The 23,029-nt window shown below is 50.0% G+C and overlaps 1 protein-coding gene across 15 annotated transcripts in view; it reads right to left on the bottom strand.

Moving 5' to 3' along the window:
- Positions 1 to 23,029, bottom strand: part of KLHDC4 (kelch domain containing 4) — a 62,745-nt gene that overhangs the window by 34,751 nt on the left and 4,965 nt on the right. For 12 of the 15 annotated variants that reach the window (XM_017860160.1, XM_017860065.1, XM_017860094.1 and 9 more), the window contains exons 3-6: positions 18,407 to 18,485; positions 17,194 to 17,292; positions 13,779 to 13,857; positions 12,537 to 12,673 (exon numbers count right to left, since the gene is read on the bottom strand). In XM_017860160.1, the coding sequence (XP_017715649.1) occupies positions 12,537 to 12,673; positions 13,779 to 13,857; positions 17,194 to 17,292; positions 18,407 to 18,485 (394 nt within the window). Of the gene's footprint in view, positions 1 to 12,536; positions 12,674 to 13,778; positions 13,858 to 14,017; positions 14,102 to 15,794; positions 15,839 to 17,193; positions 17,293 to 18,406; positions 18,486 to 23,029 lie in introns of those variants that run through there. The other 3 variants (XM_017860150.1, XM_017860168.1, XM_017860157.1) reach the window with 3 other exon arrangements.

The raw sequence follows: 23,029 nt of genomic DNA, 5'->3' as shown, positions 1-23,029 counted from the left end.
TCCCAAAGTGCTGGGATTACAGGCTTGAGCCACCGCGCCCGGTCCCTCCATTTATTTTTTGTGCATGTTACACAACTGTCCCCAAAACCCACTTACAGGGTTTTATGTAAAAGCCCACCAGTGGGCAGGTATCCTAAAACCGTATCAGGATGGCCGGGCGCAGGGGCTCACGCCTGTAATCCCAGCCCTTTGGGAGGCCAAGGTGGGCGATCACAAGGTCAGGAGTTCAAGAGCAGCCTTACAACATGGTGAAACCCTGTCTCTACTAAAAATACAGTAATTAGCCGGGTGCAGGCGCCTGTAATCCCAGCTACTCGGGAGGCTGAGGCAGGAGAATCGTTTGAACCTGGGAGGTGGAGGCCGCAATGAGCTGAGAATGAGCCACTGCACTCCAGTCTGGGCGACAGAGCAAGACTCCATCTCAAAAAAAAAAAAAAAACACACACACACACACAAAGAAAACACATCAAGACATGGAATCTCAAATGTAAAAGGAAGCTTGAGTGATCTAATCCAAGTTTACTAGAGTTCAGAGACAGAATTCACCACGTCAGGGTGACTGCTAGGGGTCTTTGCTTGCCCCAAGCTGGAACAAATTCGGTTCTCACTGTTCAAACGTGGGGTCCCGCCAGCTTCTCTCCTCTAGCACCCTCCATCATATCAGCATCCCTTTTAATGTATCACTCAGAACGACCACCACACCCATCCATGGAATGTCAACCAGAAGCAGTCAGTACCTTTTGCTAGACACCAATTCTATTAATCCAACCCGGAGCTGGCAAGAGCCTTTGGGGTGGCCCCTCACATACTGACACCTAGCAGGGTCTCAGCTCACTAAGTTTCTCTAGAGTCCAGCAAGCTGGCCTTACTTCACAGTTCCAGAGACTCCAAAGCAGCTCCATCCCCTCCGGGCTGGGCACCCCAGGGCCATCCAGCAGACATACTACACCAGTCAATTGAGAAGAAAACCCCACACATACGGAACAAGAAACGAACGCCCCTCCTGACGAATTTCCTGATGTATTACTTTATAAGAACAATCTGAGGATCAGACCTTCATCCAAATCTAAACCAGTACTGAAACCTCGTCTCTATTAACAATACAAAAAATTAGCCGGGGGAGGTGGCGGGCGCCTGTAGTCCCAGCTATGCGGGAGGCTGAGGCAGGAGAATGGCGTGAACCTGGGAGACGGAGCTTGCAGTGAACAGAGATCAAGCCACTGCACTCCAGCCTGGGTGACACAGCAAGACTCTGTCTCAAAAATAAAACTAAACCAGTGTGTGTGCATCCAAGTCCGCTTCAAAAAAAGAGGAGAACCGAGTGCTGCCACTGCCGTCCCCATCCAGCAAAGGAACACAGGTCTGGGGCCTGCAGCAGCCCCGTCGCTGAGGGGTGCCCCCAGCTGCCCTAACCGCGCTGGGGCGGGGCCTCCTTCGGCTGCCTGCATGGGAATCCCACCAGTCTCATCCTCTGGCTGACACAAAGGACTCAATTAACTTTTTGTGGCAGTAGCCAAATATCACTGTGTTTTCTACCTAAAAGGGAAAATTTTCTATAAAAGATTCCACGTCCCTCTTTAGAAAATAAAGTTACTTTAAAAGCCCATTTATATTTGAATCCCCAACAGGCTTTTCAACTGCTATCATTCCTAAATACGGAGTCTTAAAAAATCCACATGTCCTCCTCACTCAGAGGCCTTTGGACAGCACAAAATACAGAGGAATGTCGTGGGGGCAGCTGCCTCGAGACTCAGGAGCTGCATGCAGGATGGAGCTCCAAGCAGGGTGAGCTGCCAGGCAGTGTCATCACCAGGCCCCTCGACTGGGCCGCTGCCGTGACATTTACAGAAAAGATACACACCAGGTAACTCTACATGCTAAGGGTATAATCAGAATTAAGCACTCTATGCAAACGCTTCTCTGAGTGTTAAAGTCTACACCTTACAAAATTGTACAACATATAGTCACGCACTGCTTAATGACAGACAGGTTCTGGGAAACAACACATGGTTAGGCGACCTTGTCACTGTGCTGTCCGAGCGCACGCACACACTCCTGGAAGGCACAGCCTGCCACACACCCAGGCTGTCGGGAGAGCCCACTGCTTCTAGGCTACAAACCTGGACAGCATGGTACCGTCCCAGATACTTGAGGCCACTGTAACACAATGGCAAGTATATGTCTCAGCACAAAAAAGGAAGTAAAAACAGTCTGATCATCTCAGCAGACCACCACTGTCCGCGCAGTGCGTCGTGGACAAAAACGTCGTGAAGCAGCCCAACAGCAGGACCACTGCCACACAGGTGCCTTGAGACAGCTGCCAAGCTAAGGAGCAATTCCTGCCAGACCCCTGAGAGTTCGGGTCACAGGGGCTGAGCCAACAGGAAACTCAGTCTAGTGGCTCATCCTCAGACTAGAGAACCCCTGTCTTTCAAGAGCAGTCACAGCGCAGCCAAGGGGGAGCCGTGTGCATGCATCTCCCCTTTCATTTCAAACACATGCCTTTGGAATTTCGCCCTGCTTTTCCAAGTATCAAGCCCATCAAGTAACAAATGATGGCGTATTAAAGACAGAGTACTTAATCACGTTGTGTGGCATGATTAGTAGCTGTCTCCAGAATTCAGATAGCCTAGAAACCACAACCTGGTCTCATCTTAATGATTACCACTCATAGAAAAACCACAATTTCTGTTTATTCTATGCCAGGCACAGTCCTTTTATGTGCATTTATCCTCACAGCAAACTCGTGGTGCAGACATTACCTTTATTCTCATTTTACAGATAAGAAAATTGGCCGGATGCGGTGGCTCATACCTGTAATCCCAGTACTTTGGGAGGCCGAGGCAGGTGAATCACCTGAGGTCAGGAGTTTGAGACCAGCCTGGCCAACATGGTGAAACTCTGCCTCTATTAAAACTACAAAATTAGCCAGGTATGGTGGTAGGCATCTGTAATCCCAGCTACTCGGGAGGCTGAGGCAGGAGAATTGCTTGAACCGGGGAGGCAGAGGCTGCAGTGAGCTGAGATGGCGCCACTGCACTCCAGCCTGGACGACAAGAACGAAAATTCTGTCTCAAAAAAAACAGAAAGAAAATCAAGACCCACAAGTCAAGAAACCTACGAAACCAGTCTGTGGCACAGCCAGAATTTGAACCAAGGTGTTCTGGCTGTCAACACTGATTAAGACACTAAATTACATCAAATGAAGTTAGAGGCCTCAGCACCAATATAAATCTATGGGTCAAAAACCACCCATCCTAGGCCAAGTGCGATGGCTCACGACTGCAATCCCAGCACTTTGGGAGGCCGAGGCAGCCAGATCACTTGAGGTCAGGAGTTCAAGACCAGCCTGGCCAACATGGTGAAACCCCAACTCTACTAAAAATACAAAAAACTAGCCAGGCATGGTGATGCGCACCTGTAATGCCAGCTACACAGGAAGCTAAGGAAGGAGAATCACTTGAACTCAGGAGGCGGAGGTTGCAGTGAGCTGAGATCACGCCACCGCACTCCAGCTCACCTTCCCGGTTTCTCTATAAATCAGTCTTTTTTTTTTTTTTTTTTTTGAGACAGTCTCGTTCTGTCACCCAGGCTGGAGGGCAATGGTACGATCTTAGCTCACTGCTACCTCCGCCTCCCGGGTTCAAACGATTCTTCTGCCTCAGCTTCCCGAGTAGCTGGGATTACACGCACCTGCCATCATGCCTAGCTAATTTTTTTTTGTATGTTTGTAGAGATGGCATTTCACCATGTTGGCCAAGCTGGTCTTGAACTCCTGACCTCAGGTGATCTGCCCGCCTCAGCCTCCCAAAGTGCTGGGATTACAGGCGTGAGCCCACGCCCAGCCCAATCTCTTTAAGTACACGTGGGTCTCGCCTTCGTCCTATCACAGATACATATGATCATCCGTCAGCAAACTGCACAACGGAAAATCCATACACACCCCGGCTTTCCAGTAGGGCAGTTTCTGCCTTCATGAGCTCCTGCTGTTTGCTGTCGATAGAACCCAGGTGGTTTCAGCAAGTCAGAGCTTCAGACCATGTAACCCAACCTGCCTACACCCACGCCCACACCCAAAGGGCAGAGCAGGGCCTGTCCGTTCCTCTGGTGACCTGTACTTCATGCCTGCGACTCTCAGAGGCCAGTCACTATTAGCTAACTCGTTGCTGTCCTTCACTACAGAATCGTAAAATAACAGAATCATCCTGCCCAGGAGCCTTCTCCAGGAAACTGACTTTCACTCAGATGCAGCTTTAGCTGAGGACCAAATGATGACCCCTTCCTCACATCAGGAGGAAAGAGTGCTCACGCTTGTGCGCACACACGCGCGTACACACACACACGCGCGCGTACACACACACACATTCCTGTGCATCACATCTATATCTTCATTCAACCAAACAGTATCAATCATCTCCCAAGTGCTCCGGTGCACACAAAGATGCACGCACTGCCCGGGAACATTCACAGCAACACTGCAATAGCAGAAAAGTGGAAACCAAATGCCCAACGGAGAACAGAAAAACAAAACGTGGTCCATCCATACACCAGCACCTCATCCACACACCACCCCTCATCCATCCACCCACCGGCCCCTCACCCACCCACACACCGGCCCCTCATCCACCCACACACCGGCCCCTCATCCATCCACACACCGGCACCTCATCCACCCACACACCAGCAACTCATACAGCCACAGGAGTGAAGCGCTGACACCCGCAACAGCAGGACACGTCCTGACAGCACCATGCGGAAAGAAGAGCCCCTCACAGAGGCCATGTGTTTTGATTCCGCTTTTGTGAAATGCCCAGAAAAGGAAGATCTACAGACGCAGACGGCAGGGACCAGGGGTGGGGGGGGTGACTACTAGGAAAGATGGGGTTTCTTTTTGGGAGATGAAAACGCTCTAAATTTAGATCATGGTGTTGGTTGCGCAATTCTGTGAATATGCTAAAAACCACTGAATTATACATTTGAAAGGGTGATTTGATGGTATACGAATCACATCTCAGAAAAAGCTATTAAGAAACACCTATGGGGCGGGGTCCTGAAGTGGCCTGGCCTCCATCTGTGGTTTGTGAATCACAGATGATCCCTCAGAGGGCACTGGCTCAGACAAATCTCCCCCAACCCCCTGCACCTCCTCCAGGGGACAGAAAGAGAAGGTGGCGAGCACCTGGAGAAACGCTGGCTGTCATGTGTGGCAGGCCAACCTAACCAAGGTGTGAATATTCAAGCCAGCAAGCTCAGCAGGCAGGGCAGGCCCACCGTGACTGAGGAGGCAAACAAGAGAGCTCCAGCGCTCCCACCCGACACGTGTGCGTCCTGAGGGGGGACCGCCCGATCCAGCTCTGCTCCCTTTTACAGAGGCCCCGGGCTGAGCAGCACAATGGGAGACTGACAGGTTGCGGGGCGAGTAGAGGGGAAACCCTACTTTGGGGGGGTTCCCAGGCGCAGCCACCTCCCCTCCTGCTCCAGAGCCTGATGCTGGGAGGATCCAGGCCAGACTGCACAACAGGGTCTCTCTGCCTCCCAGCCCAGCACAGGGGGCGTGACTCCGCCTTCCTGGGAGCTGCCTGCACACCTAGCTGTGACCCATCTCCACCATGACACACCTTCCTTAAAGGAAAATGCTCTGCAAACACCAGATGCTGGCATTTCTAGTGTTTCACAATGTCCAGTCACTCTTGCCAGGAACTGCAGACTTTCAGCCACCAGCATCTGTTTACATGGGAGGGAAAAGGGGAGTCTTACAACCCCCTCCTCTTCCCAGCCCTTCCCACGCCCTCCATGATTACCACCACTGCCCTGAGCACAGCTCCTGCCTTTGCCTCGAACTCCCTTCAAACTCACATGAGCGCACACACACTTAAACACGCAGAAACAAAAATAAGAAGCGGTTAGTACGGAGATCTGTGCTGCAAAGTCGGATTGGGGCAGCTTTGCAGGCAACTCCCACTCAAGGGAGAGACTGAAGAGATCTCAAAATAGCTGCGAGGGCCACACGCAGCCGTCCAATGAGGCGGGATGCTCACGCGCCTGAGTTTTGGTCTTGACATCAGCATTGCTATTTTCCCCCTCATTTCCAAACCATTATGACGTCAGTCAAGTATATGTGTCTACTGCTAGAATGGAGATGAGACTGTTACAAAGTATCCACATGACACCCTGTCTGCTGCTAGAATGGAGAAGACAATGAAGACTGTTAAGAAGTATCCACTTGGCCTGAAGCAGTGGCTCACGCCTGTAATCCCAGCACTTTGGGAGGCCGAGAGGGGCGGATCATGAGGTCAGGTGATCCAGACCATCCTGGCTAACACGGTGAAACCCCATCTCTACTAAAAAAAAAAAAAAAAAAAAGAAGTATCCACTCGTCATCCAATGTGCTACAAAAACACCCACCAATCAACCAACCAACCAACAGACAGGAGAGGGCAGCCAGCAAGTGGTCGCCTGGACAGGAGGCCCCGGCACCCTGCTGCTTGCCAGTTTGAGGTCCGTGGTCTGTGAGGAACCAGGCCGCATAGCAGGAGGTGAGGAGGGCCAGCAGGCAACACAGGCTGAGCCCCACCTCCTGTCACATCAGCAGCAGCATTAGACCCTCACAGGAGTGCGAACCCTATTGTGAGCTGCAACGCGATGGACCCAGGTTGCGGGATCTGGGTTGTGAGCTCCTTAGGAGAATCTAAGGCCTGATGATCTGAGGTGGAACAGCTTCATCCCAAAACCATCCCCCCCCACCATCAGGGGAAAAATCGTCTTCCATGAAACCAGTCCCTAGTGCTGAAAAGGTTGGGGACCACTACTATACATTAACCCGACTCAAATCAGATAATCAACATCCCAAAATATACATCACTGTTAAAAATGACCAGGTAACAGGAGGGAATCTATTCTGCCTTCCTACAAGAAAACCCTTAAAAGTCAAAGAAGAGACTGACTACTCCAGATACTGAATTCAGACTCCGTGCGCCTCTACGAATATCTAATTCCCCCCAACTTCAGTCCCTCAGCTGAAAAAATAACTCCCCCACAGAAGTAAAAAATATTCACTAAAAAACGAAAGCACAGTGCAGGGCTGCGTCGCAGCAGCCACGTCTATTCCGTCTCCTGACGAGCTCTTCCTGGACTTCTTAAAAGACATACGCCCAACCCATGAGGATTGCCACACAAGGCCTGCCAGAGCAATCTTCCCCAGAAAAGGCAAAAACCATCTTCACTGCAGCTGAAGCTCCTGAGCTTTCCTTTTAGTTCAATTAAAAAAAAAAAAAAATGACAGAGGAAAAACCGCCAGAGTAGTCCTCTCTCAGCAGCGGCCACAAAGTGTGTGAACCACAAAGCCCAATTACTGCACCAGGATGCCACACACCACAGCCCAGCCTGTGAAATCAACAGGCTGCGCCCTTCAGTCCCTTGTACCATCCCCAGCTACACTAGCCCATGACGATCTGGTCACACAGCACTCAGAGCCTGACCACCCAAACAATCATTAAGAGAATGCTTTCATTCTACTATCATTAGTAACTTAGAAAAGCAAAACCTGTACTACTTTCATTGTTAAGGATCTAAGAGATACTTTACATGAATGTTCTTACTTCTTTTAAGCAGCAGCTAAAAAAATTCACATCAGTTGAACAGTATTCAAAATAAGCATGCCTTCTACCAGTCATGGAGGCTGATGGATCAGACCATAACTGCACCCAGTCTATGGTCCACAGCCGTCAGGATCGGGATCGTGGAGAGGGTACATACAAGGAGGGGTTGGGGTAAAACACAGATTCCTCAACCCCACATCAAACCTGTTCTGAATGGGACTGATGTCTGGAGTGGGAGGGCAGGAAGGAGCATTCTCCTGGGCTCCCTAGGGGCTACGTGGAGTATGAAGATTTGAGAACCACTCCTCAAGGTCCTCTTCTCTGCTAGCGGACAGCACTGCTGGCCACTGTGCCAGGAAAACCCCCCACTGTCCTCTAAGTTCAGAATCAAAACACGGCCCCTGCAGACGAGTTACCCACAGCACCCTCCTATCAGGGCAGGCAAGACTCATTCTGCAAGGTGCCGCAGCTTAGTCCACCGTCTGCCACAGTTATGAAGTGAGGATGAGCACGGAGAACACTTGAGGAAAACCATGAAGAATATCATGAAACAGGAGCGCCCGCACAGGCATCAGCGCTAACAGTCAGCCCTCCCTCCACACGCCAGCACCAACACTAACTGCAGGCTTTTGGGGGAACCATTAGACACAAGGTGAAAGGCTTTCTAAACGTATATGCCTTGCATTTTGATGTTCTGTTAAGTCTCAAGGCCTCACTTGTGGCCCAGGTTCCAGTGCAGTGATGCAATCACAGCTCACTGCCACCTTGAACTCCTGAGCTCAAGTGATCCTCCCACCCCAGCCTCCCAAGTAGCTGGGATTATACACACGCACCAGCACACCTAGCTAACTTCTTTTATAGAGATAGGTGTTACTATGTTGTCCAGGCTGGTATCAAACTCCTGGGCTCAAGTAATGCTCCCACCTCCGCTTCCTAAAGTGCTGGGATTACAGGCATGAGCCACCGCACCAGGCTTGGACTCTACAATTCTACTTCAGGCCATTTTAAACTTGACTGAAGGTTAAAAAAATAAACCTAACTTTCCAGGGGGTTTACTGGTTAGGATGTGACACTCTTTACCACCACAGCCCAGGTTTAAATTCTTAAACAAATAAACTCAACTAAATGGAGAGATGCACAATGCTCCCGATAGGAGGACCGAGGGGCATGATGGTGTCACTGCCTAAATGCGATTTACCAGCAAACACAATCCAGTCAAAATCCTTCTGGACTCTGGCCGGGCGCGGTGGCTCACGCCTGTTAATCCCAGCACTTTGGGAGGCCAAGGCGGGTGGATCACGAGGTCAAGAGATCAAGATCATCTTGGCTAACATGGTGAAACCCCATCTCTACTAAAAATACAAAAATTAAGGCTGGGTACAGTGGCTCACGCCTGTAATCCCAGCACTTTGTGAGACCGAGGTGGGGGGCTCACCTGAAGTCGGAAGTTCAAGACCAGCCTGACCAACATGAAGAAACCTGATCTCTACTAAAAATATAAAATTAGCCAGGCGTAGTGGCGGGAATCTGTAATCCCAGCTACTCAGGAGGCTGAGGCAGGAGAATCACTTGAACCCGTGAGGTGGAGGTTGCAGTGAGCCAAGATCATGCCATTGCACTCTAGCCTGGGCAACAAGAATGAGACTCTGTCTCAAAAAAAAAAAAAAATTAGCCAGGCATGATATGATGGCAGGCGCCTGTAATCCCAGCTACTCAGGATGCTGAAGCACGAGAATGGCTTGAAGTGGCAAGCCAAGTGGAGGTTGTAGTGAGCCGAGATTGCACCACTGCACTCCAGCCTGGGCAACAGAGCTAGACTGTCTCAGAAAAAAAAAAAAAAATAGAATTTGAAAAACTGATGGTAAAGCTCATGAAAAAAAAATACATGAAAAAGCAAAGACTTTAAGTAAATGAGAAAAATCCTCCAACCTATCAAAATATACCGTAAAGCTACATAATTAATTAAAATGGCATAAAGAACGATACCAAGAAAAGATCAATGAAGCAGAAGAAACCTCAAAAATACAGACCTTCTCCTGTGCACATACAGTGTGCACGCACCAGGTTGTCTGGGTCACTGTGTGAATGCGCACACACACTTGCAAGTGTACACACAAGAGCACGCACACACATGCACACACATGCACAGACATGCTCACACACACATCTGGGCACACAATCATGCAGGCACACACATGCCCAAAGATGCATGCACACACGCATGCATACACCTGCACACATACATGCACACACGGTCACACATGCATGCACACACACATGCTTACACGTAGGCAGGCATGGTCACACGCATGCACACAGGTACACAGAGGCACACGCACACACACATGCTCACGTTCACATACATGCCTGCAATCATATGCACACACACACAGGTGCACACACGCAGGCTTTTTTCCAAGCATATGTTGTTCTGCATCCTGTTTTTTGTACATATTTTGTACATGTTTTTTGTACAAAATAAGAGAAAGCATTTCTTTAGGGTATAATCCTTAAAGTAAACTTGGGGGTCAGGGGACACGCATATTTAAAATTCCATTGAACGGGTGCCACCCACTGAGCGGTGAGGGCATGTTCTCTCCACCCTGCACCCATTACCCAGCACTGCTCTTGCAGCACCCGCCCCGGGGCCTGCCTCGTGACGCCCTCTGCCCCGTCTTCCGCTCTGCTTCAGAGGGCACCACCCTCCCTGAATGTGAGCTCTGCTTGATGCTGCAGGTACTTTCTCCCCATCGGTCACTATTTTTAACTTTCCCTGTGGCATCATTTTCCACACAAAGACTTTCCTATTTTATATGGGCAAATCCATCTACCTCTTCTAGATTCTGCTGAATGTCTTGCTCAGAAAACTTTAAGATGTGCTTGGAGCTGGTACACAACAGACTGCAGTCAACTGTCACTGCAAGAGAAGGGGTCGCTCGCATTGAAGGCCTTCAAGATGATATCGGGGCAGTGTGGGAGAGGGCAGGCTGAGGCTATGGGGACAGTCAAGGCGCCTGGTGTTTATGAAGGCAAGGGCTCAGCACCCCGAGATGACTACAAGGTGGGAGAGAACGCAGAAAGGGACGTGGACATCAGCTGTCAAACAACATCTCCTGCAGACCATTTGTTACCATTGTACGTCTCGTCAGGGCCTTAACGAGGCTCAACATTAGGCATCTCCCAATCACAAATACGTTAAGCAACAGTAACCGAATCCCGCTGAGCAGTAGAAATACAGAAATTAAGCAGCTCAGCCTGGCACAGTGGTTCACACCTATAATCCCAGCTACTCAGGAGGCTGAGATGGGAGAATCACTTGAGGTCAAGAGTTCAAGACCAACCTGGGCAACATAAAAAGACCCCCTCTCTAAAAAAAGAAAAAAAAAATCTTTTGTTTTAAATTAGCCAGGCATGGTGGTGCACGCCTGTAATCCCGGCTACTAGGGAGGCTGAGGCAGGAAGATCACTCGAGCCCAGGAGTTTGAGGCTGCAGTAAGGTGTGATCACACCACCGTACTCCAGGCTGGGCAACAGAGTAAGAATTTATCTCTTGAAGAAGGAAGAAACAAAGGAAGGAGAAAGAGAGACAAAGAAGAGACAGAGAGAGGAGAGAAAGACAAGACCAGAAAGAAAGAGAGACAGACGCCTCCACAAATGGTGATTCTGGCAAAAAGAGGAGAGTGAAGCACATCATGACCCTGTTCCTGCCCCACAACTCCCTGTAGAGACTGAAACTGGGGGCTAAGAATGGCAACTACATTGTACATTTGCAGGATCACTATTTTAAAAAGTCTAATGGCTTCTACAACATACCTTTAAAACTAGTCTCCTGTGTTAATTACCATAGCAAGCATTCGAGGAATGAGGTCCCACTGTAAGGCTATGGTCAAGCCCTCCTCCAGCAAGTGGGCCCAGCGCAGGGAATCTGTCTGCACCCTCCCCATGCACAGCGGACTCTTCATTTGACTGGTTAACATTCCCGGCCTAGAGCCAGGCGGAGCAGTGGAGCCAGCAGAACAGGCCTTGACATCCTGACATGGTTCACCACAACATAATGGAGCCCAAACTCCAGGAAACACCCTGAAATGGCTCATGACATAACCAAGCGCGGGCTCCAGGGAGTGCCGCTGCCCTCCAGCCGAAGCCCCGGGATGTGGAGAAGGCCTGCGCGCAGCGGCCTCTCTCCTGGAAGCAAGGGCACTTCTGCTCTGCTGCTTTAATGGCAGAGAGATGGTGTGTGTAAGGGTGGGTCATGGCAGCGGCAATCGAGCCAGGCCACACCTAGGAGAAGGACGCTAACAACTCTACTTGTCTGTCATTCGACTAGATTTCTTAAATAACTTACATGCAAACACACCATCTGGCTCTCTACACGGACAGACATGCAGCTCTTGACTAACGGGAGACACCCGTGGTAAACGTGCATCAGAAACCCCATCAGTGACATTCCCGACAGAGGTGGAAATCAACAGAGGCTGAGTGGGGTTCACCGAAGAGAAATGTCAATGTCCTTCCTGTCTCATACCAGCTCCACGGTTTCTACACCAACTCGACACAGAAAGGGGACACCTTTTAGTCAATGACATATCCCTATGGGGCTCCCCTTCCAGCAAGCTGGGCACCCAGAGCTGCCTCCAAGGGTATAAACAGAAGACCACAGGAGAAGAGCTGCAACATAGGCGAGAGGCTGGCAGCCGACGACAAGAGGAACCTGGAGAACAAAGCCAGGCAGCTGGTGCCCCTACACCTGGCCCAGGCTTCTCTATGAAGTGTCCAGAGAAAACATGGTCTCCCAGGACCCAGCGAGGCTGGGCTCCTGGACTGTGACCCAGGTTCCTCTGAGCCCTGGTATTCTGAGGTCTGCTCCCAGCACTCGGGCTCAGCACACAAGCACAGAAGAGCCACGCCTGGAGCTTAGCTTCTCATCTGGCTTCTTACTTGACTTGTTCCCAGGTCTTGGTGGCCAAATGCAGGACCCAGAGATCCTTGTAGTGGTAGAACTGCTCTCCGTTGGGAGAGACAAACTCCCCTCCAAAGACCCACAGCTGTCCGCCACCTTGAGGCACCACCACCGCCTGTGAAAAGAAAGGTGACAGGTCAGGGAACAGCCACACAGCAGCAGGGCCAGTGTCATGGGTGACTGGCAGTGGTGAGCGCTTCAGTACTATCTCAGCTGCCCCGCAACGTGACCGGCCCCACACTCAAGCCACTGTACTCTCCTGCCTCTGAGGGGAGGATTCCGGAGAAGCACCCTCGTAGGAAAGCGTGTCCTCAGTCAAGGGTCTGACAAACTTTCATGGATTCCTAGGTTATAAAATAAACATCCATTTAAATGTAGACAATGCCATATCCCATTAAAGTGGACACAGCTAGTTACCTGAAATATTAATAGTGGTGTGGTGCAACCTAGCAGTGTTTTCCTTTTATTAATATCTACAATAAAGCTGTCTGCCTGCTCTTGTTAATCCCTTTCCTAGCTATTATGGACCAACTAAATTAGCCTCACAAGTACAATGTGCACGTAAAATAAAGTGTTTATGGGCCAGGCACAGTGGCTCACGCCTGTAATCCCAGCACTTTGGGAGGCCAAGGCGGGTGGATCACGAGGTCAAGAGATCAAGAGCATCCCGGCCAACATGAAACCCTGTCTCTACTAAAAATACAAAAATTAGCCGGGCGTGGTGGCTCACACCTGTAGTCCCAGCTGCTCGGAGGCTGAGGCAGGAGAATCGCTTGAACCCAGGAGGCGGAGGATGCAATAAGCCGAGACTGCGCCATTGCACTCCAGCCCGGGTGACAGAGCAAGAATCTGTCTCAAAAAAAAAAAAAAAAAAGAAACCATTTATGTAATGTTTTCTCCTTTTAGAGACAGGGTCTTGCTCTGTAGCCCAGGCTGGAGTACAGTGGTACAATCATCAGTCATCACTCACTGCAGCCTCGACCTCGTGGATTCAAGTGACCCTCCCACCTCAGCCTCCTGAGCAGCTGGGACTACAGGCATGTGATATCATGCCCAGCTGTTTAATTTTTTGTAGCAAAGGGGTCTATGTTGTCCAGGCTGGTCTCAAACTCCTGGCTTTAGTTAATTCTCCCGCCTCAGCCTCCCAAAGCACCCTGGGATTACACACACAAGCCACCGCACCCAGCCTTATGCAACATTATTAATAAAGACTTCAGCACCACAGTAAAGGTGAAGGAGCGCAGTGGGAGTAATGTCCTCCGGGCCACACACGGAAAGGCACTCCGGCAGCAGGGGATGCTGAGGAGAGAGCAGACCACCAATCAAAAACAAGGACATCCCTGATGGGTCATCAGACACCACCACCAGCTACTCCACATGAGGCCCTCCGTGGCCCACTCCCTCTCAGGGCCCCAAGAACTGCAGGCGGCAGAGTCTTTAGGAGAAGGCACATATCCACCTGTGGGAAGAGCTGCCTGGACAGACTGCTGGGCTGCAAGCAGAGGCGGAGACCACCAGGCTCCACTGGGTCTTTCCTCCAAACCTGCAAATTAAGCAGCGACTGGGGTCCAGGATGAGAAGAGCACGCCTCTAGGCAGCCCGTAGTAGTAACCACACTGGAGGGGGACCCTCAGTGCTGCATCTCCACAGGTGAGAGCCGCCCACCCTGCCCAGGGTCACGCAGCCCAGCTTCGCGTGACTATAATGCACCTGGCGGTGTAATTAAGCAAGAAAAAAAGGCCGGGCACGGTGGCTCACGCCTGTAATCCCAGCACTTTGGGAGGCCGAGGCGGGCAGATCACGAGGTCAGGAGATCGAGACCATCCTGGCTACGGTGAAACCCCGTCTCTACTAAAAATACAAAAAACTAGCCGGGCGAGGTGGCGGGCGCCTGTAGTCCCAGATACTCGGGAGGCTGAGGCAGGAGAATGGCGTGAACCTGGGAGGCGGAGCTTGCAGTGACCCGAGATTGCGCCACTGCACTCCAGCCTGGGCAACAGAGCGAGACTCCGTCTCAAAAACCAACAAACAAAAAAGGGACAGAGAGAAAAAGCCACCTGAGCACCCCGGCAGCAGGTGAAGCCCCGTTTCCCGGCTCAGCCGTGGTCATCTCAGAGTTGGTTCTTTCATAAAAGCCTGTTGTTTTATCCTCTCTCATTTCGAGGTAAGAGTGAGGATCTAACAGGATGAAGAATGCTTCCACACAGGGCGCAGACAGGGCTGGCAAATGAGAGTGCCAACCTAAGGTCAAGTGCGCCCAGGTGGGGCAGACGGTGGTCCTCAGCAGGCTCCCTCCCAGCACCTCTGAGGTGGTGCTCCGCCCGCCCACACTTAGGAACAGCCACAGTGCCGCCCCTCTGCACCGATGCGGTTCCTTCTTGGGCCAGACAACGGGGGCAGGTAGCAGCAGCACGTGGGGGTGGCATGTCCCTCTCCAACCCACCCACTTCCAGCCGTTCTTTGCATCTGTCATCTCAGCACAGATGACTGACCTGTAAAAGGACAGGCCAGGTTTCCTATCATTCTAAAAGCCCAACAGTCCCATAGGAAGAAACTGACCAATTTACACCTTTAAAGCAGACATGATGACTGGCTCAAGGCTGAAACTTAACAAATGTTTTGAGTCTAGAGGAAGTTAGGTGGCACAAACATGCCACATGGTACAACAGAGTTTTAAAATGTCATCTCGTGGAAGACTATTCAATGCCATAGAACAATCCTACAATACATCAATGGGAGAGAACACTATAGAAAGAATACATACACGCACGCTCCAGTTTGCATGAAATAGATGCACAGAAATATGAACTGGCTGGGCGTGGTGGCTCGCATCTCTGATTCCAACGCTTTGGGAGGCTGAGACAGGCAGATCATGAGGTCAGGAGTTCGAGACCAGCATGACCAACATGGTAAAACACTGTCTCTACTAAAAATACAAAAATTAGCCGGGCGTGGTGGTGGGCGCCTGTAATCCCAGCTACTCTGGAGGCTGAGGCAGGAGAATCACTTAAGCCCGGGAGGCAGAGGCTGCAGTGAGCCGAGATCGCACTACTGTACTCCAGCCTAGGTGACAGAGCAAGACTCTGTATCCAAAAAAAAAAGAAAAGAAAAGAAATATGAACTGTATGTGCAGAGAAAACATGCAGAAAATATAAATTCACAGTTTAGGGAGAATGGACAATGGACTTTCCTTTTAATCCTTTTCATTTTTTACGGAATGAATACTTACGACTTACATCATCAGTCCCTGAAACCATTCCTGGCCAGGTGCAGTGGCTCATGCCTGTAACGCCAACACGATGGGAGGCTGATGTGGGAGGACTGAGCCCAGGACTCTGACACCAGCCTGGGTAACAAGCAAGACCCTATTTCTAAAATACAAAAAAAAAGCCATTCTTAAAAAATGAAGTCAAACGGCCAGGCGCAGTGGCTCACGCCTGTAATCTCAGCTCTCAGGGAGGCAGAGGCAGGAGGATAGCTTGAGCCCAAGAGTTCGAGACCTGCCTGGGCAATATAGCAAGACCCTGTTCTCCACAAAACAAAATAAACAAACTAAACAAAGACAAAAAAAAAAAAATGAAGTCAAACTCTAGGCAAACGAGTGTAACCCACAGCACTGCTCTAACATCCTCTCCTCCATCTTAGTTAGAATCCCAGGCCCGACCCAGTCCAACCCAGAGGATCACACAAAGGCAGGCTGATCAGTGGTCTAAGAGCGTCGTACAGCCTACGCCCCAAAGATAATGAACACCAGGAACAAAATAAATATGATTCAAGGGAAGATTAAAATTATGAAGACCCACAGGTCAAACTTCCACTCCTGACCACGATGGAGCACATTAGCTCCCCGCTATCAACAAGGAAAAAACCAGATGAAACCTATGAAGCAACAACCTCCAGACAACGGGAAGCAGGAAGTACAGGACTGGGAACCTGAGAGCCAGGAAACATGCCCGGGAGCCCTGACCCACGACTCCGGCCCCTGTAGGCAGCTTCTTCCCTGGTGCAGGGACGAGGGGCCCAGGCAGGGCAGGCGCTCTTGCATAGCTGAGGAGACAAGGACTGGAGTTCAGGGACACGGAGGCAGCTAAAAGTGACAGGGTAGAGCAATGGAGAGAGGAAGCTACGGGAGAAAGAGCCCTGGCAATCTGCACAGGGCGTCCCCTGGAGTCTCTGTACACTAAGCTGCACCCTGGGAGGGGGAGACCAAGGAACCACTACTGTGAAGACAAAAGCATCTTCTGATGCTGAGAACCATCTGAGCTTACACAGGGCTTGGAAACAGGCAGGTTCCAACCAGACGAGGTAAAAAGATGTCACTGACCACACAGGTCATTTACTAAAGACTGCAGAAAGGCCGCCACTGAGGGCTAAGCCAGCCCTAGGGAGAGTGTCAAAAGGATCAAGATGATCTGCAAGGAACTGAATCACCTGCCAGGACAAAATGCAACACTGTTTGATAGATGAAAAAATCCAGACACTCAGGCTGGGAGCAGCGGCTCATGCCTGTAATCCCAGCACTTTGGGAGGCCAAGGCCTCCGCACCAGCCGCCCACTGCCTATCAACTCTCCATGTGTCTACCAGACTCTCATGTGGGAAGAGGGAGGGAGGCTGAGAGTCAGTGCTGACATTACCTGGTGAGCAGAGCGCCTCGGAGGTGGACTGGGGATGTCAACTTTGGTCCAGGCGTCCTTTCTGATATTGTAGACATAGAGCTCGTTATACAAAAAAGTCTACAGGAAGGAAGAAGAATGTCAGTGTCACGAATGATACGCCGCTAAGACAGTGGTGAGAACAATCTTAATCATGACAGTTCCCTGGGAAACGTTCATCCTGAAGCAATGTAAACGATACCAGTGCAGGGAGGCCATGGGGCTGGATCCCCGGGGGGGCCTCGGGGATGGTGACACAATGAAAACGACCCACGGCCCGTGAATCTGGAAGGCACTGAAAGCCCTTGCTGTTGTTTACCAGGGCTGGTCATTCTCCTAATTCAAGTCTAGTTTTTACGTTTTTGTTTTTTCTGAGATGGAGTCTTGCTCTGCTGTGCAGGCTGGAGTGCAGTGGTGCAATCTTGGTCACTACAACCTCTGCCTCCCGGGTTCAAGCAATTCTCTGCCTCAGCCTCCCGAGTAGCTGGGATTATAGGCACCCACCACCACGCCTGGCTAATTTTTGTATTTTCAGTAGAGACAGGGTTTCACCACATTGGCCAGGTTGGTCTCAAATTCCTGACCTCAGGTGATCTGCAGCCTCCCAAAGTGCTGGGATTATGGCATGAGTCCCCATACCCAGTCAAGCCTAGTTTCTAAATGCACGCAAACTGAGAGAGGAAGATGGACAAACCCCCAGGTTTGTCCCCAGCAGCTGAACCCCCAGGGCCCATCCCAGGCTGCAGGGAAGGTGAGCTCCTGCTTGTGTGTTTCACACACAATTGTGAAACACAGGTCTTTCTGGCCTGCTCAAAAATAAAAATTAGCTCTACAATGTATCAGCACTTTCCCTATTTAAGACAACCTGAAAGCTGAGTGTGAAACCTGGAAACCTACTGGGAGGAAGAAAGGCACAGACAACCACAAAGACGGGTGAGCCCATCAAGAGTGATGACGACGGAACTGGGGCTCAGTCTAAGTCTGAGGAACGGAGACCCCAGGACACTGACGTCATCAACAGTCATGCCAGTGCCTGGACCATCCTGGCGACATCTCACATCAGGCCTGACAGCTCAAGTGCGTGATACGAGGGGGTGAAGGGGCCAATGCATATTTGATGTCACTGCCTTAAGTTAACTTTCTATCAAATGATACTTATGCAATATGGGAAGAAAAGAAAAAATATATACTTTACTTTTTGGCCGTTGAAATATTCACCTCCGAAAAGGATTAATTCATCTTTCTCAGGATGAACCGAGAGGGAGGCATTTAACCTACAAGAGACACAAGCAGCAGGTCAGCACGGTCACCCCCCAACAACCACCGGAGCGCCATCCCCTTCCTCACAGAATCCTGTCACCACAGACTGGCTGCCTCTGCACTTCCTGAAAGGAGAGCCTGGCATCGAGAGAGGAAGCAAAGGTGCCACTTGAACACCAACCCCTCTACCAGTGCCCAGGGCCACACTCCAAGAACAGCCATGGAGCTGGGCTGGCACAGCGTCTGGTTGTAAAAAAAAAAAAAAAAAAAAAAAGTCCCCAGGCAGGAACAAGTCCAGATGCCCCTACTGATGTATCAGATGTTCCAGGACTGTCCTTTTTTTTTTTTTTGAGATGGAGTTTCCATCTTGTCGCCCAGGCTGGAGTGCCATGGCACAATCTCGGCTCACCGCAACCTCCACCTCCTGGGTTCAAGCAATTCTCCTGTCTCAGCCTCCCGAGTGGCTGGGACTGCAGGTGCCTGCCACTACATCCAGCTAATTTTTGTATTTTTTCAGTAGAGATGGGGTTTCGGTGTGTGGGCCAGGCTGGTCTCAAACTCCTGACCTCAAGTGATCCGCTCACCTCAGCCTCCACAGTGCTGGGATTACAGGCGTGAGCCACTACACCCGACCCTCAGAACTGTCCTCTTTTAAGAGCCTATTCTCTCAAATCACCTCAAAATTGTTCTAAAAAGTTCAGTATCTAGGCCAGGAGCGGTGGCTTACGCCTGTAATCTCAGCACTTTGGGAGGCCGAGGCAGGTGGATCACGAGGTCAAGAGATCGAGACCATCCTGGTCAACATGGTGAAACCCCGTCTTAACTGAAAATACAAAAATTAGCTGGGCATGGTGGCACGTGCCTGTAGCCCAGCTACTCGGGAGGCTGAGACAGGAGAATCGCTTGAACCCAGGAGGTGGGGGTTGCAGTGAGCTGAGATCACGCCATTGCACTCCAGCCTGGTGACACAGAGAGATTCCATGTGGGGAAAAGAAAAAGAAAAGTCCAATATCTAAGTATTTTAAGTATTTCAATATACATGCCAGACACCTTCCATCTAGAAAATACAAACAACTTTTTTTTTTTGAGACTAAGTCTCGCTCTGTCCCCCAGGCTGAAGTGCAGTGGCCGGATCTCAGCTCACTGCAAGCTCCGCCTACTGGGTTCACGCCATTCTCCTGCCTCAGCCTCCCAAGAAGCTGGGACTACAGGCGCCTGCCACCATATCCAGCTAATTTTTTGTATTTTTAGTAGAGATGGGGTTTCACCGTGTTAGCTAGGAAGGTCTCAATCTCCTGACCTTGTGATCCGCCCGCCTCAGCCTCCCAAAGTGCTGGGATGACAGATGTGGGGCACTGTGCCTGGCCCACACAAACAACTTTCTATTTATTTCACATGAGAACAAAAAAAGAGCTATAAGGAAATTATATAATAATATTATGGGCTGGGCACGGTGGCTCACACCTGTAATCCCAGCACTTTGGGAGGCTGAGACGGGCAGATCACCTGATGTGAGGAGTTCAAAACCAGCCTGGCAAACATTGTGAAACCTCGTCTACTAAAAATACAAAAATTAGCCAGGCATGGTGGTGGGCACCTGTCATCCCAGCTACTCAGGAGGCTGAGGCAAAAGGACCACTTGAATCTGAGAGGCAGAGGTTGCAGTGAGGTGAGATTGCACCATTGCACTCCACCCTGGGCGACCGAGTGAGACAGTCTCAAAAAAAAAAAAGAAATAAAGAAATAAATAAAAACATAGGACCACTCCAGTTGAAAGTAATGAAAGACACGGTGACTATCTGGCGAATCACTGGGAAAGACCCTCCCTTCAGAATCTTCTATGGTGGTGTTCCCCAAGGCATGCTCCATAACGCCAGCTCCAAAAGATGCTTCTCAAAGGAAAAACAGGTTTCAAGGTCAAGTGAGTTTGGGAAATCTGAGAACTCTATTTTCTGTTGGGGATTTATTTGCATAGAAACACGTCACAGGCTGGGGATTTCCGCAGGAAAGAAACCAGTATTAAAAGCTAAACAAAGAATCACCACATGATCCGGCCATTCGTTCCTAGGCATCAGTTCAGATACCTGTATGCAATGCTCATTACAGCCTCACTCCCCAAAGCCAAACAGCAGAGATAACCTAAGTGTCGGTCCACAGATGAGTGGACAAGCACAATGTGGCATATCCACAGACGGAATAGGATTCAGCCATAAGAAGAAATAAAGTTCTCACACATGCCACAGAGCTGATGAACCTGGACATACCAGATGAAGGACGCCTGTCACAAAAAGACAATTCTATCACTCCACTTATGCAAAATCCCTAGAATAGGCCAATTCACAGGGACAGGAAGTTGACCAGAAGTGACCAGGGGCTGGGGGAGGGGAAATAGGGAGTGACCCTTGAAGGGTATAGACACTTGTCCCATCTTCTGGCTTCCCTGGGCTACACTGGAAGAAGAATTGTCTTGGGCCACACACAAAATACACTAACAATAGCTGATGAGCTTAAAAAAAAAAATCTCATCATGTTTTAAGAAAGTTTACGGATATGTGTCAGGCTGCATTCGAAGCCGTCCTAGTGTACGGGTTAGATGAGGTTGGTCTAGAGTTTCTATTTGGGGTGATAAAACAATGTTGCAACTGGATAGTGCTAATGGTTTCACAGGGGCATGAAGTAATCCCACTGAACTGTACAGTTTTAATGATTAAAATGGCAAATTCTGGCCAGGTACATTGGCTCACACTTGTAATCCCAACACTTTGGGAGGCCAAGGCGGCTGGATCACCTGAGGTTGGGAGTTCAAGACCAGCCTGACCAACAGGGAGAAACCCCGTCTCTACCAAAAATACAATATTAGCCTTAGCCAGGTGTGGTGGCGCATGCCTGTAATTCCAGATACTCAGGAGGCTGAGGCAGGAGAATTGCTTGAACCTGTGAGGCAGAGACTGCGGTGAGCCTAGCGCACCATTGCACTCCAGCCTGGGCAACAAGAGCCAAACTCTGTCTCAAAAAACATAAAAAAAAAAAAAAAAAAAAAAAAAGTGTTTCCCAAATTCCTCTGACCCTGAATCTTTTCTCTCTGAACACCTAATGATTTTGGCAGAAAAGTACCAAACCCAACTTTGGAAACAATCCACACGAGGCCCCACCCAGCCACCAGCGGTACTAGCCCAGGCGTTTCTGCCGCACAGGCAGATGAGGTACTGAGGCAGCTGGTATCGTATCCCCATTTTCCAGGTAGGTCACATCAGAGCCAATCCTGAGGGTGTATTCATTTAGAAACTGGTCATTCTCACGAGGTTTTCAAGTAATGCGATTGAGAGGTAGGAGGTTCGAAGTTATTAGGTTACCAAGCAAAAGGTCTTCATCTCAGGAGAGCTGCTTCAGTAACTGTTCCCTCCTAGGAAGCATTTCTGGCTGACCCAGGGAACTGCTAACACCTTAAATTATATCCTGACATGAAATCTGACTTTCAGGCAACATTATTTATGGAAAAATTCTAAAATATTATTTAAAAACAAAACAAAACAAAATGTAAAAGGCCGCGCAGTTACCTGAGCCCAGGAACTCAAGACCAGCCTGGGCAACGTAAAAAATGTCTCTACAAAAAAAAAATAAAACCAATCCCCATTCAAAGTGGCTTTCCTCGGGAGTGCTGCAACGTCAGAAGCCTAAGATGAAGGATTTATTTGCTCCAACAACTCAAATGAAAACGTGGCCGGGCGCAGTGGCTTACGCCTGTAATCCTGGCACTTTGGGAGGCCAAGGAGGGTGGATTGCAAGGTCAGGAGATGAGACCATCCTGGTTAACACGGTGAAACCCCATCTCTACTAAAAATACAAAAAATTAGCCAGGCGTGGTGGCGGGTGCCTTTACTCCCAGCTACTTGGAAGGCTGAGGCAGGAGAATGGTGTGAACCCAGGAGGCGGAGCTTGCAGTGAGCTGAGATCCGGCCACTGCACTCCAGCCTGGGCGACAGAGCAAGACTCCTTCTCAGAAAAAAAAAAAAAAAGAAAAGAAAATGTACATTTACAGCCGGGCAAAGTGGCTCATGCCTGTAATCCCAGCACTTTGGGAGGCCAAGGCAAGTGGATCACCTAAGGTCAGGAGTTCGAAACCAGCCAGGCCAACATGGCAAAACCCTTCTCTATTAAAAACACAAAAATTAGCTGGGTGTGGTGCCTGGCGCCTGTAATCCCAGCTACTTGGGAGGCTGAGACAGGAGAATCACTTGAACCTGGGAGGCAGAGGGTGCAGTGAGCCAAGATCATGCCACTGCACTGCAGCCTAGGTGACAGAGTGCGACTCCATCTCAAAAAAAAAAATACATTTACCACGTGTAACTTACATTTGGCCCTGAGGGCAACATGCAAACTAAAGGGAAAAAGAAAACCCAAATCCTAATAGATATTAAGTGAAAAACAGGAAGGACATTGGCCTATGGGAACGGCCCCAACACCACTTCTCTGCTCAGGGGCTGATCACCGCGCTCCTCCCACCTCTGGGCAGGTGATGATAACCCTGCCTCTGAGGCCAGTGGGTGGGACTTGGGCA

The sequence above is a fragment of the Rhinopithecus bieti genome, unplaced genomic scaffold (assembly GCF_001698545.2).
Source record: "Rhinopithecus bieti isolate Rb0 unplaced genomic scaffold, ASM169854v2 scaffold_1618, whole genome shotgun sequence".
In the NCBI taxonomy this organism is placed as follows: domain Eukaryota; kingdom Metazoa; phylum Chordata; class Mammalia; order Primates; family Cercopithecidae; genus Rhinopithecus; species Rhinopithecus bieti.
Note: the sequence above shows the minus strand (reverse complement) of the source record. Positions and strands in the feature narration are given on the sequence as shown.